The sequence below is a fragment of the Littorina saxatilis genome, linkage group LG7 (genome assembly GCF_037325665.1).
Source record: "Littorina saxatilis isolate snail1 linkage group LG7, US_GU_Lsax_2.0, whole genome shotgun sequence".
Classification (NCBI taxonomy): Eukaryota; Metazoa; Mollusca; class Gastropoda; order Littorinimorpha; family Littorinidae; genus Littorina; species Littorina saxatilis.
This window is the reverse complement of record NC_090251.1, coordinates 49613560-49628448: the sequence shown is the minus strand read 5'-3', so window position 1 is coordinate 49628448 and position 14889 is coordinate 49613560. Positions and strand designations below refer to the sequence as shown.

The 14889-nt window shown below is 45.9% G+C and overlaps 2 protein-coding genes across 2 annotated transcripts in view; one reads left to right on the top strand and one right to left on the bottom strand.

Annotated features, from left to right (window-relative positions):
- Positions 1-765: 765 nt before the first annotated feature.
- The window catches only part of LOC138971724 (trans-1,2-dihydrobenzene-1,2-diol dehydrogenase-like), a 23525-nt gene continuing 9401 nt past the window's right edge, over positions 766-14889 (bottom strand). The window contains exons 2-5 of the mRNA XM_070344518.1: positions 7787-7898; positions 6955-7118; positions 5099-5348; positions 766-923 (exon numbers count right to left, since the gene is read on the bottom strand). Of these exons, the coding sequence (XP_070200619.1) occupies positions 781-923; positions 5099-5348; positions 6955-7118; positions 7787-7898 (669 nt within the window). The 3' untranslated portion in view covers positions 766-780. The remainder of the gene's footprint in view (positions 924-5098; positions 5349-6954; positions 7119-7786; positions 7899-14889) is intronic.
- The window catches only part of LOC138971998 (E3 ubiquitin-protein ligase TRIM33-like), a 3422-nt gene continuing 1546 nt past the window's right edge, over positions 13014-14889 (top strand). The window contains exons 1-2 of the mRNA XM_070344841.1: positions 13014-14404; positions 14819-14889. The exon at positions 14819-14889 is cut by the window's right edge and continues 73 nt beyond it. Of these exons, the coding sequence (XP_070200942.1) occupies positions 13283-14404; positions 14819-14889 (1193 nt within the window). The 5' untranslated portion in view covers positions 13014-13282. The remainder of the gene's footprint in view (positions 14405-14818) is intronic.

Sequence of the window (14889 nt, the reverse complement as noted above, 5' to 3'; positions counted from 1 at the left end):
GTTGTCTTGGTATTGATTCAATCTACTCGTCTTGTACGCCTGGTTAGTGTTGTCTTGGTATTGATTCAATCTACTCGTCTTGTACGCCTGGTTAGTGTTGTCTTGGTATTGATTCAATCTACTCGTCTTGTACGCCTGGTTAGTGTTGTCTTGGTATTGATTCAATCTACTCGTCTTGTATGCCTGGTTAGTGTTGTCTTGGTATTGATTCAATCTACTCGTCTTGTATGCCTGGTTAGTGTTGTCTTGGTATTGATTCAATCTACTCGTCTTGTACGCCTGGTTAGTGTTGTCTTGGTATTGATTCAATCTACTCGTCTTGTACGCCTGGTTAGTGTTGTCTTGGTATTGATTCAATCTACTCGTCTTGTACGCCTGGTTAGTGTTGTCTTGGTATTGATTCAATCTACTCGTCTTGTACGCCTGGTTAGTGTTGTCTTGGTATTGATTCAATCTACTCGTCTTGTATGCCTGGTTAGTGTTGTCTTGGTATTGATTCAATCTAAGTATGAGCATGTTTCTGGAGATAGAAACTAGACAGACAAGTACAAGGTTAATAAAACATACTTTTGTGAACACAATCATCCAGTGCAATGCATCTAAAACACACACACACACACACACACACACACACACACACACACACACACACACACACACACACACACACACACACATTAATACAGCAGCCCCCCCCCCCACACACACACACACTAAAAATACCAACAAAACTTAACCATAAAAGCATATAGGCAGACGGGAACCTCTACCTTCAAAACTCTATCTCGTACGTACCTGGAGGTTACCCTTTGAGCCGTAGAGCGTGATGTTATTCTGGCCAAGGGCGTTGTCAAAGCTGTAGCACAACACCGCCATGGACCCACCCTTGTATTTCAGCACCACGGTCCCACTCCTGTCCACCCCTGTCCCACAAAATGACATGGTCAACACAGCTGTAACACAACACCGCCATGGACCCACCCGTGTACTTGTGCACCCATTCCTGTCGACCCCTGTCCCACAGAATGACACAGTCAACACAGCTGTAACACAACACCGCCATGGACCCACCCGTGTACTTGTGCACCCATTCCTGTCCACCTCTGTCCCACAAAATGACACAGTCAACACAGCTGTAACACAACACCGCCATGGACCCACCCGTGTACTTGTGCACCCATTCCTGTCCACCCCTGTCCCACAAAATGACACAGTCAACACAGCAGTAACACAACACCGCCATGTACCCACCCTTGTACTTGTGCACCCATTCCTGTCCACCTCTGTCCCACAAAATGACACAGTCAACACAGCTGTAACACAACACCGCCATGTACCACCCTTGTACTTGAGCACCCATTCCTGTCCACCCCTGTCCCACAAAATGACATGGTCAACACAGCTGTAACACAACACCGCCATGTACCCACCCTTGTACTTGTGCACCCATTCCTGTCCACCTCTGTCCCACAAAATGACACAGTCAACACAGCTGTAACACAACACCGCCATGGACCCCCTCTTGTACTTGTGCACCCATTCCTGTCCACCCCTGTCCCACAAAATGAGACGGTCAACACAGCTGTAACACAACACCGCCATGGACCCACCCTTGTACTTCAGAACCCACTCCTGTCCACCCCTCTCCCACAAAATGACATGGTCAACACAGCTGTAACACAACACCGCCATGGACCCACCCGTGTACTTCAGAACCCACTCCTGTCCACCCCTCTCCCACAAAATGACACAGTCAACACAGCTGTAACACAACACCGCCATGGACCCACCCGTGTACTTCAGAACCAAGGTACCACTCCTGTCCAGCCCTGTCCCACAAAATGAGACGGTCAACACAGCTGTAGCACAACACCGCCATGGACCCACCCTTGTACTTTAGAACCAAGGTACCACTCCTGTCCACCCCTGTCCCACAAAATGACATGGTCAACACAGCTGTAACACAACACCGCCATGGACCCACCCTTGTACTTGACCACCCATTCCTGTCCACCCCTGTCCCACAAAATGACACAGTCAACACAGCTGTAACACAACACCGCCATGGACCCACCCTTGTACTTGTGCACCCACTCCTGTCCACCCCTGTCCCACAAAATGACATGTAAATAAAAAGACCCGAAAATACTGTACTCATTTGTGAACGAAGAAGACGAAAAATAACAGCGATGAAACAACCCTGGGGTCTTCATTCACATAAACAAAGCCACAAAAAAAGAAGAAGATAGAATAGAAAGAACAACAACTGATGTAACGATTCACAACCCAAAACAAACGGATAGCCTCCCTTAATTGCTCCTCTATCCTCTAAGTGCAGTCAGCATAGTTCTTCTGCTTTCGTCAAAAATGACAAGGTCAAAATAGCAGAAAAGCATTCTTAACAACTGGATGTGCATGGACAGACAAGGGATGGACAGGGATGGACAGAGATGGACAGGGATGGACAGGGATGGACAGGGATAGACAGGGATAGACAGGGATGGACAGGGATGGACAGGGATAGACAGGGATAGACAGGGATGGACAGGGATGGACAGGGATGGACAGGGATGAACAGGGATGGACAGGGATGGACAGGGATGGACAGAGATGGACAGGGATGGACAGGGATAGACAGGGATATCGATGGACAGGAATGGACAGGGATGGACAGGGATGGACAGGGATGGACAGGGATGGGACCTTGGTGATCATAGGCACATGTAGTGTCTGTCCCATGAAAACAATTCAGCTCACTATCTCAAATCTGCCCAGGGATTAATAATGGATAAGACCATCTCTCCACTTGGACACATACCAACAATCGACATCTTGACCGCTTCCTGTGCATATCACGTTCAGAACGACGGGCGCTGTGGCGGGGTGATAAGACGTCAGCCTCTTAATCGGAAGGTCGAGGGTTCGAATCCTGGCCGCGGCCGCCTGGTGGGTTAAGTGTGGAGATTTTTCCGATCTCCAAGGTCAACTTATGTGCAGACCTGCAATAGTGGCTTATCCCCCTTCGTGTGTACACGCAAGCACAAGACGTACCAAGTGCGCACGGAAAAGATCCTGTAATCCATGTCAGAGTTCGGTGGCTTATAGAAACACGAAAATATCCAGCATGCTTCCTCCGAAAGCGGCGTATGCTGCCTAAATGGCGGGGTAAAACCGTACGTCATACACGTAAAATTCCACTCGTGCAAAAACACGAGTGTACATGGGAGTCTAAGCCCATGAACGAAGAAGAAGAAGAAGAAGAAGAAGGTACATTCAGAATTAATTCAATTTGCAGGTTGACGCTGACGTCATAAAAACAAATTCATGAAAAATATTCCCTCACTGCACAGAAAGTATCGTGAAAAAAAAAAATTAATTCCAATATTGGGACATATGTTACCCTCCACCACGAAATGAGTCGCATATCACCTCGCGCGGTTCTGCGCTAGCGGCTTAATATAAGTCCGGGGAGTGTCTGGTAACAGTGTGAAGGTCACCTTAGTCACAGGCTTATAACTCAAACAGTTTTCACTCTTTTCTAAAACGGTTTTCACCACTGGATAGAGCAAAAAAATCTCTTTAGGAAAATGTAAAAATATGAAAATCATGCAAAGGTGACATGCGACTCATTCCGTGGTGGAGGGTCACATATGTACTGTAGCATATACTGTCTGTAACTAACATCACCTCCACAACCACCACCTCCACCAACCCCAACCCACGTCTCAGGTCCTTGATTAATTCATCTGTGTCTCTTAAATTGTGTCTAAGTCATGTCAACACTGTTTTCTGGAAAATTAAACATTACAGTCCGGTTATTTATTTTGTTGTATTTGTGCAGGTGAAGAGATGGTCTCATATGCTGTGTATAAATCCTGGCCAGATCAAAGACAGTGACCTGAACTGTTTGTTTGTTTCGTTCATGGGCTGAAACTCCGCCGGCTTTGATGAAAATGAACATTTTTACCCCGTCACTTAGGCAGCCATGCGCCGCTTTCGGGGGAAGCATGCTGGGTATTTTCGTGTTTCTATAACCCACCAAATTCTGACATGGATTACAGGATCTTTTCCGTACGCACTTGGTCTTGTGCTTGCGTGTACACACGAAGGGGGGATAATTTAAGGCTCTTATAGCAGGTCTGCACATAAGTTGACCTGGGAGATCGAAAAAATCTCCACCCTTAACCTATCAGGCGGCTGCAGCCGAGATTTGAACTCACGACCTTTCAGTGACATGAATTGACAGGAAGAACCTGTCTTGTCTTCCTTTGTCTGACTAAGGGCATGCTGATGAGAGCAGAAGATTTTAACCAACCCTTGTGTGGCGGCCATTTTTACACCCCCGGTATAGGGGTGTGTATAGGATTCGGTCCATGTGTTTGTTTGTTTGTGTTCGCATATAGATCTCAAGAATGAACGGACCGATCGTCACCAAACTTGGTGAACAGGTTCTATACATTCCTGAGACGGTCCTTACAAAAATTGGGACCAGTCAAACACACGGTTAGGGAGTTATTGGATTCGGTCCATGTGTTTGCTTGTGTGTTTGTGTTCGCATATAGATCTCAAGAATGAACGGACCGATCGTCACCAAACTTGGTGTACAGGTTCTATACATTCCTGAGACGGTCCTTACAAAAATTGGGACCAGTCAAACACACGGTTAGGGAGTTATTGGTGGATTAAAATTATACAAGGACTTATAGAGGGACATCTTAATGGTCAAAGGGAAATAACCATTCTCACTCAGTCACTGCCACCAACTGAGAAGGTTATTTCCCTTTGACGGGGGTGTTTTTCCTACCTCGGAGGAATTTCTTGTTTGTACAGAGTGAGCATGTAGATTTGCCTGTTCAATCACTTGTTCAATATTTGATTGATTTTAAATTGTATGTTATTTACTGTGTATTAGACTCCCCACAGTTGTTTTTCTTGCTAAATCTTAAAAGGGTGGTGGTGGGGGGGGGGGGGGGGGGGGGGGGCAGTCCTATAACCAGTGTGGGCAGGGGGGGGGATAACCTGCTGAAAGGGGTGGTTTTGTATATAACATTTTTTTTTTTAGTTGATTATCAAAACATAAAACCAACTACACTCTTACCTTCCTCAGTCAAATCTCCAACAGCGATGATTTTCTCGGGTTGTTCTCGGAAGACAAGATTGGCGTACTGCACGGTGTAGCACCCCAGATCCATCAGACCCCCTCCCCCCATCTCCTTCTTCGTCAGGCGTTGCACAGAGGAGGCAGGAACGCAGAAATTGGCACGCAGAAAATTGATGTGACCCAGATTTCCTGCCTGTATTTCTTCCTGCATTCGTAAGACTGCTGGGAAGAAGCGGGTCCAAAATCCCTGAAAGTTTTAGAAGTGGAACAATAATGCAGTTAGTAAACTCGCGACAACCCACTCGCTGCAAACTCGCGACAACCCACTCGCTGCAACCTCGCGACAACCCACTCGCTGCAAACTCGCGACAACCCACTCGCTGCAAACTCGCGACAACCCACTCGCTGCAACCTCGCGACAACCCACTCGCTGCAACCTCGCGACAACCCACTCGCTGCAACCTCGCGACAACACACTCGCTGCAAACTCGCGACAACCCACTCGCTGCAAACCCGCGACAACCCACTCGCTGCAACCTCGCGACAACCCACTCGCTGCAACCTCGCGACAACCCACTCGCTGCAACCTCGCGATAACCCACTCGCTGCAACCTCGCGACAACCCACTCGCTGCAAACTCGCGACAACCCACTCGCTGCAAACCCGCGACAACCCACTTGCTGCAACCTTGCAACAACCCACTCGCTGCAAACTCGTGACAACCCACTCGCTGCAAACTCGCAACAACCCACTCGCTGCAACCTCGCGACAACCCACTCGCTACAACCCACTCGCTGCAACCTCGTGGTAGACTAGTCTACCGCGAGGTTGCAGCGAGTGGGTTGCAGCGAGTTAGTGGCAATAACAAGGCCTTTTTTTCTGTAGGGGGTTAATTGTTTGTTCAGTGATTTGTGATTTATCTTACTAACTGATTGACTGGTTGAGTGCTGGAATGATTGGTATAGAGTACAGTGGAACCCCCTTTTAAGACCCCCCCCCCCCAATTTAAGACTTCTTCCCTTTAAGACCTTAGTTTTTTGGATTTCCTATTCATATCCTCTGTGAATAAATTTACCCCCATTTTAAGACTCCCTCCTTTTTAAGACCTAGTTTTCTCAGATTTCTGGAGGTCGCAATACTGTGATACTTTAACATTCACCTATATCTTTTATATAGACACTGATACAAGGCTGTAAGCAAAAGAAAGTTTAGTTTGTTTGTTTTTCTTCTTCTCAAATGCGTTTAATATTCATGCACAGTCCAAGATGTAAACACCAATACATCTTCCCTCTGCCAACATATTTTGAACATGATATTAAAACAAGTATGTATTCTGTGACTATATAATACCAAGTTTTGCTTGCAATGTCAAAACACGCTCAAATGTAAACATCACTAAAATTAATCTCTAAGTGTAAAACTCGAAATTTTATTCTGCCATTTATACCAGCGTTTGCTTACAATTGTCACCATAAAGTCCAAATGTAAACATCACTTGTCCTTTGCTGGCAACATTTTTTAACATAAAACTTGAAAGTGTAATCTGCGACTTATATCGGGTTTTGCCTACAATTGTTATACATGTACTACAGTACAAACGTAAACATCACTGAATCTTCACTAATTGTACAATTTTTTTCAACATAGAAATTGAAAGTGTATTGATTGATTCATATTAATGCTATTTTGGCGCGGTCTCAGGGGAACACTGACTGTCCCGATCTGTGTAAAATAATTGTCATATTTGGTCAAAATACAAAGAGCGTGTAATTTTCACCGCCAAGGTTTTTCAACATGAAACTTGCAAGTGTATTTGCTTACACTGTCCCACATATTCAAGAAACTTATTGTACCTCCATGAAGAACAGTTTCTTCTCTTTGGCCTTAGCAATGACATCTTTGGCTTCCTGCAAGGTCAAGGTCAGCGGTTTCTCACACAGCACGTGCTTTCCGTGTTCAAGTAACAGCATGCAGATTTTGAAGTGGACTGGGTGAATAGCTCCAACGTATGCAATTTCTGAAAATAGTACATGCATACACATTAAAAAGCATGCTTCCTGACTTCCAAGAAGCAACATCAAGAGATATGTGATCATCCATCATTATCAAGATCTGTCTGTTGAGTATCTTGTTTTTCAACACAGGTAACACTTAATTAGTGAATTTTCATTTTGTCTACAATTAAAATTTAAAGGTGTCGTAAACGTACCTGGCCTGTTTTTAGATTCTTCACTTATATATATGTACATGATAATGCTATCTTCATTTGTACCTACACACTCACACACACACTCACACACGTACACATGCATACACACACACACACACACACACACACACACACACACACACACGCACACACATACACACAATCAAACATGCTGAACTTAAAACTTCCAAAAGGACACAGTTCATGACTGGGAAGAAGAAGATTAAGACACACACACACACAGGCACGCGCGCACACACCCACCCACAAATTCACAATCGCACACGCACAAGCGCACGCACACACACACACTCACACATGATCAAACACGCACACACACACACACACACACAACTATATACAAAATCACTGTGCTTTCAAATCAACCTTTAGTTTTACTGCAGTTAGGCTACTCGATCTGGTCTTGATTCACTAAAAGCTGGTGCATTGCATAAAGTGAAAACTGATGAGCTCACCAACATTGGGGTCTTTGGCCAGGTCCTCATAGGATCCATAAGCTGTTGGAATGCCATACTTCTCTGCAAACTTTTCAGCGTTTTCTTTTTGTCGTGCTGCCACTGCTACAACCTGCAAGCGGGAAACTTTTGAAAGAAGCTGTTCAATTTAAAACCAGCTTGCGGGAATTAAGAGGTGATAATGAATATTGTTTCTGAATATTTCTCCTGTGTACACACACACACACACACACACACACACACATGCACGCACGCACACACGCACGCATGTACGTACGCATGCACGCATACACAAATGCATGCACACACGCAAGCATGCACGCACGCTAGCATGCACGCACGCATGCACACATGCAAGCACACGTATACACACACACACACAACAAAAAAGAACATCTAAATTAAAACTGAAGTGCAGCGCCTGTCCTGCATACATACAAATAACATCAATTTATATTCAAGAATATGCCAAATAATCTGAATTGTGTAGTGTGCCCGTACTGCGACAACGATATGAGATCAACCTTGACCTATATGTTCAGGCTGAGCCGCCAACGGATCAAAGGCTCATGTGCTTGCAAGTTATAGTACAGTCGTCCCCCCCCCCCCCTCCCCATCCCCCCCCCCCTGTTATAAGATCTGCCCCTATAAGACATGGCTTTTCTGATTTTCTACTCATAACCTTGTAAACTTACTTCCATTTTAGGCCTCCCTCCCACTTAAGATCTGGTTTTCTGAAATGTTGTCAGTCTTAAACAGAGGTTCCACTGTATTGAAACGACACTGAAAAGTGCTATATGGCTGATAAGGTGTGTTACCTTTGTTATCAGTGCGATACTAAGACTCACTGTACATTCAGGCCGCCACTGGAGGTTTTGTTAAGCTTGCATTGTGCATCGATATTTGAAGAATTTCTTTCTATATCTATCTATATATAACAACAACAACAACCACAACGATGACTTAACATGAGCAACATCTGTAAACCATTAACCCCTGCCCCTTTAGCCACCGCCGCCTCCGCCCACTCCCCGCCCCTTCACCGGCAGAGTACACAAAATCATTAGTTCTGCGTCACGCTCTTATAAGTGCAACAGCAAGGCTTTTGTGCATACATTAGAGACACAACAGCATGCCACAGCAATACATACGTGTAGTCTAAGTCGTGTTTACCTCTCACCTCGTGTTCTGAGCTCGGTAAAGACTTTAGAGCAGAGCAAAAGTCGTTCGAGATCAGCCCAGCACTGCAGATTCCCCAGCGAGTCGCCATTTTGAATCGTCTGCATTGACACATAGACGGTGCTTGCTTTTAGTATGCTACCCTTCAAAAGACTTCTGTTTGAATACAGTAGGCAAAGGCTTACATTGTTGCGTTAGGAGATTTCACATTATATATTTACACGGCTACTGCCTTTTCCCGGCTATTGGCTGTTATGTTTGATTCATTTTAGAGGTTGTTATAAGAAACAACACGTCACACTGACTGCGTTTTTACATCGCTCAAACTGACTGATATAGATAAAAAAAAAAATAAAATAAAATAAAAAGGTCAACAACCGAAAACGATAAACAACAGAAACTAAGAAAGAGACAACTAAACAAATGCAATAAGATCAAATACATAACTGGCACGACCAAAGATCTTCTACTGATATCTTTGGCACAACACTATGCAAAAGCACATGGAGGGCCAAATAAACCTGAGCACCGGCCTCGCCACAAACTCGCCCGTATGCCAGAATCCGCTGACGACGACAGACTACTGAAAAAGAGAAGAAGACGCGCCACTCCCTCCCGACAAGGCAATTCTATTCCATGTTCCAGCACTTACTTTAAAGGTAAGAATTTGAGTTATTAGTGTATCTATTCAATGTTTTTACTCCCCTTACCTGGTATTTCCTTCACTGCATTAATGTGAACATTGACTACTTTCGGTTTTATTTCTTCTCGGAAACCCAAGTCAAGTTATTTGTGACTGTGAGTGCGTATTGCGAAATGGAGTGGCATGTGAAATAATCTGTTTTATCAGTTTTGGGTTTTCTTTCTTTTATCATTTCTTTTAATGTTACAGACCGTAGACTTAGCAAGACCAGCAAGCATTACGCACTGAGACTTGGTTTCCGTGCTGCCTCAGTTTGTCACTTTGTGCTTGCAACTCAGTGATGCACACCCGGTACCCCCGATACATACACATCGTGATGTATTTTGTTAAAGTAGACTGTGCGTCAGTGGTACACAATCAGTCTTTAATCATGTCTGATGTGAATATCATTGTAAGGCCGAAATCAAGTTAGTGGGCTCAGAGACTGTAGTGTACTTACTCTACAGTTTCAGGCGGACTTCCGTGTCCGATCCAAGGGAGACCATTACAGTTTTGTTATTGTCGTATCAGAAGGAGGAGTTGTCTCGCTTGCTGTCAGAGAAAGATCGAACAGGCAAGAGTTATACAGTCAAAGTAGTCATTTCACTCAGATTTCACCTCAGACGGGTCACTGGTATATCGCGGACGGTAGCCCATGCGTTGTTGAGGCTTCAGCCGTATGTTGGTGATGGTTTCTCTGAAGTCAAGTTGTAAGAGTAAAACTAAAAGTCCGTGAACAAGCTTAGTAGGCCTACACAGTATAGCTTCAGAAATGACGTGCGCAATAATAACCTTGTAATAACTTGAATAACCTTGCAGGGGAGACCGGGGCTAGTCCGCCTACTTTTATGCTTTTGGTAGCATAACTGGCGAGTTTGATGAACTAGAAGACTGATTTTTTATTTTACATCAAGACAAATGTGTAGCTGATATCAATGTGCAGACAGTTTTTATTAGCGCATGAACATTTGTTGTACATACTGCTTTAAGTAGACCTACCCTAACGTAGGCGAACTTGCCCCAAGTCGGGGTAAGTCCGCCTACAGGGTGGGGCAAGTCCGCCGCTCTCATCCCATAGTAGGTACAAGACTAGTAGTGGGCAAGCTTTATACACACACGCACGCACGCACACACAGTCAGTCAAACAAGCACCCGATCAGTGGGAAAGCGTTTTTAATTCCCTTCAATATTTAGGTTCAAAAATGCCAATGACAAAATACAAAATAATGTCGAAAGAATGTAACACAAATCGGCGTCAGTCTTTTTTAGACATGAATCTGCAATCTTTACCATCGAGAATAGATGGAGTCACCATCAGAGTCACAGTCAGGGGCGGATCAATTCCCTTTGGATGGGGAGGGGGGGGGGGGTTACAAAATGACTGCGAAGATACAAGTTGACGGCGCCGAAGGCGCCTAAGCCTCTAGGGGGTCCGGGGGCATGCCCCCCCGGACAATTTTTTATCCAAAGAAGCAAAATAGAGCTATCTGGTGCATCCTGAGCCAATAAATTACCTCTTTTTTGGGGTGGTGGGGGTGGGGGTTACGTAACCCGTGTAACCCCCCCCGCCCAGATCCGCCCTTGACAGTTATGGCAGATGTAAACTGGACTGTTCCCCACACCTGCACATTCTTCATGGCGGACTTGCCCCATGACAAATAGGCGGACTTGCCCCCGCACGGGCAGGCAACTCTAGTGCCAGATAGCGAGCACAACATGGGAAGGAAGAAGCAAAACTTTCGTCAGAACTCGACCTTAATTAACGCACTTTCACTCGACACCAAGACTAAGTATTTGTTCTCAGAGGTAATGCATCAAAACCTAAGTCAACTGCTATGCATTCATGTTACAAAAATGAAGAAAAACACTTTTTGTGATCTGTACTCACGTTATATGGGCGCGCAACCTCTGAACTTCTGCAGGATATGGCGGGAAGTAGGGACACCATTCTCACATGGTGTGAAAGACTAAAAGGTGGCAAACGTAAGAATAAACAGACAAAGACGGATGTGCCCCGGGGGCGGACTAGCCCCGGTCTCCCCTAATAATCTTGTCAGTGGTTCAGACGGTATGCCTTCAATGAGGAAAGTTCGGGGTTCGAATCCCAGCTGCGCCTGGTGCATTAAGGGTGGAGATTCTTCCGATCTCCCTTATGTAGTTCCTAATTATCTCGTAACACTGACAAAATTAGGATGAATGCTGTGTTTTTTCGGTTGTGATTGTGTTTTTGTGAAAGAAGAAACACTGAAGTTTGTTAAGAAGTAAAACGTTTGTTGTAACTTCTATTTATTTTATTTTTATTTTGCGCCATAGCATTCTCCTCTAAAATGCGCATCAAAAATAGTTAAGATTGGTTAGACCCCATGCATGAGCTCCAAATCTGAAAATCAAAGAATGTTCACCTGATGACGGTTTTCAGCGTGCATCTTGATATTGAGGCGCGACTTAAACCGTTTTATTTTTTGTACGGAAAACTTAAAACTTCACCTAAGGCCAACAAAAAAACATGTTGGTTCAGGGTAACTCGACCGACCCTATTTTTTCCCGCCGACCCTGAAACTTCTTTTTTCATTTCTCAAAACAAAACAAAAACCTGTTGGCACATGTTGCGAACCATACCCAGACTAAAGGGAAACAAAATGGTGTTTGTGATATTTTCATATTTTTATGAGGTCGACTAGATTATATATATACAAAATAAAATTTTAAAAAAAGCCTACCTACCGACCTTATCATTTGTGTGTGGTCACGTCACGCTAAACCAACATATTTGTTTTCCAAATCCTGAAATACCTAAATGTTTCCAATAGTAACGCCGTGAAGACACCCCCCCTACCACCACACACACACACACACATACACACACACACACACACACACACACACACACACGCACGCACACACACACACACACGCACGCACACACACACACGCACACACACACACACACACACACACGCACGCACGCACGCACACACACACAATCACACGCACACACACACCCACACACTCACACACTCTCACACACACACACACACACACACACACTCACTCTCACACACACACACACACACACACACACACACACACACTCACACACACACACACATACACACACAGACACACACTGACACACACACATACACACACCCATGTGTACTCGTTGACGTCCCGTACAGAATGTTACGGCGTTTATCCCTGTTTATAAGGACAATGTGACCCAAAGCATTTACGGGTGAAAGTTGTGTCGTGTTAATATCAATGAAGCCAATTTGTATTTTATTTTTCTGTCACGATCATCCGCATTTTGGATGTCGGCAAGGTTTTATTCAGCTTTAATTATTTTTCTGTATTTTTTCCTACAGGTTATGCAGGCAGAAAAAAGGCTTCCTTGAGCATCACCACTAAAACACTCAAAATGTGAAGTAATGAAGGCAAACACGAAGAGACTAGAAATGCTGTGAGTCAAAAACGAAAAGGAAAGGGTTAGCTCAAAGACTTAACTCCGCGAATCTGCTAGCATAGAACCGTAATTCCAAGTGAAGAATTTTGAGATATCTGTTGCACAACAACTGTGGACAACTTCCACTACGACCGTTGCACGCTTCAATACATAACGGACTAACGGATCAGCCATGGCGACGGCCTCAGTGATCGAGGAAGCCAACGAGCGAGAGTGCAGCGTGTGCCACGAGGAGTTCCGGGAGCCCAAAGTTCTGCCCTGCGGCCATCTTCTGTGCCGCCATTGCCTGCTGTCGTGGCTGCAGTCCCAGCCCCAGGCCCACTGCCCGCTCTGCAGGTGTGCCATCGTGGAGGGAGGGGCGGGACAGGGAGGGGCCAGCAGTGTGGAGGTCATGGTGGAGAGATTCCCCACAGACCTGGCCATGGCCGCCTTAGTGGAGGCGCAGCGACTGCTGAGCAAGGACCACAGCTGCTGTGTGTGTGAGGACGTGGCGGCCACCTCTCTGTGTCTGCACTGCGGGGACACGTTCTGTAAGGCCTGCAAGAGAGCTCACGGCAAAATGTCGGTGACCAAACATCACCAGGTGGAGGACCTGACCTCGCTGACGGCGGAGCAACTGACCGCTAGCCGCCCGTCCACCTGCGCGGCGCATCCCGAGGAAACGTGCAAGCTGTTCTGCCCCAGCCACGGTCTGTCCGTCTGCGTGCTGTGCGCCTCGTCAAAACACAGGGGCTGCCCGCAGCTGAAGGATCTGCAGGAGAAGACTGAAGAGGCACGTGCACTGCTGGCGGAGATGGCGGCCAGACTGAGCGCGGGGGAGGCGGAGATAGACCGCGCCATCAGCGAGTTGGAGCGACACCTGCACGACACGGAGACACGCACCAAGAAGTCTGTGGCACAGATGGAGGCCGACCTGGACCGTCTGCAGGCGGCGCTCAACGCCTGTCGTCGTCGCATCGGGCAGCTGGCTGAGGGCGCGATCTCTGACGACAAGGAAGCGGTGCAGGACGGGAAGAGCTTCCTGCTGCAGAAGCGAAGCAAGCTGACGTCACACAAAGCTGTCATAGAGCGAGCGAAAGGGTCGAAGAAAGGTGACGTTGTCAACGACATGATGTCATCCATGGAAAAGCGAATCCAGGAGCTCGACTGCAGCGCCACCTTGCCCGCCAACGCCAAGGTCATATCGAAGGTCAGCCTGGCGATTGACCCAGGGGTCGTGACCCGCATAGAGCAGGACCTGGCTCAGCTGGGTCAAGTCAACACTGTGCCTGCTGTCTTCACTGCTATCAGTAATGTGAGTCTGCTTCTCTGTGATTCTGTGTTTTTTGGTAGTTTGTAAATCATTCATATGTTTAATTTGTAGTAGCACCTGCAGCTATGGATGTCAGTAGTGTCAACAGGAAAGATATAAGAGGGGGAGTTACAGGATCAGCAGTGGTTTATAGCGAGTGTGCAAAAGTAGTGGTAGTGGTGGCGGTGGTAGTTGTTGTGGTTTTCATCATTAGTTATATAGTAGTCATTCTAAAGCGATGGTAGTGGTGGAAGAAGAAACAGCAAAAGGATATGCTTAGGATAATTATATTATGCAAGGTTGAGCTAAGGCCCGGGTGACTGAGTTGTTTTTAAAAGACAAAGAATTATTTGTTGATCGTTCCATTCGACGATTTTTAATAGAATGATAGGTATTTACTTTGATGACTTTGGGCAGCTCCATGGATCGTTCAGTTTCCATGACAACCACGGTAAGAACATTGTTCTGAGCAACAACAAGCAGACCGC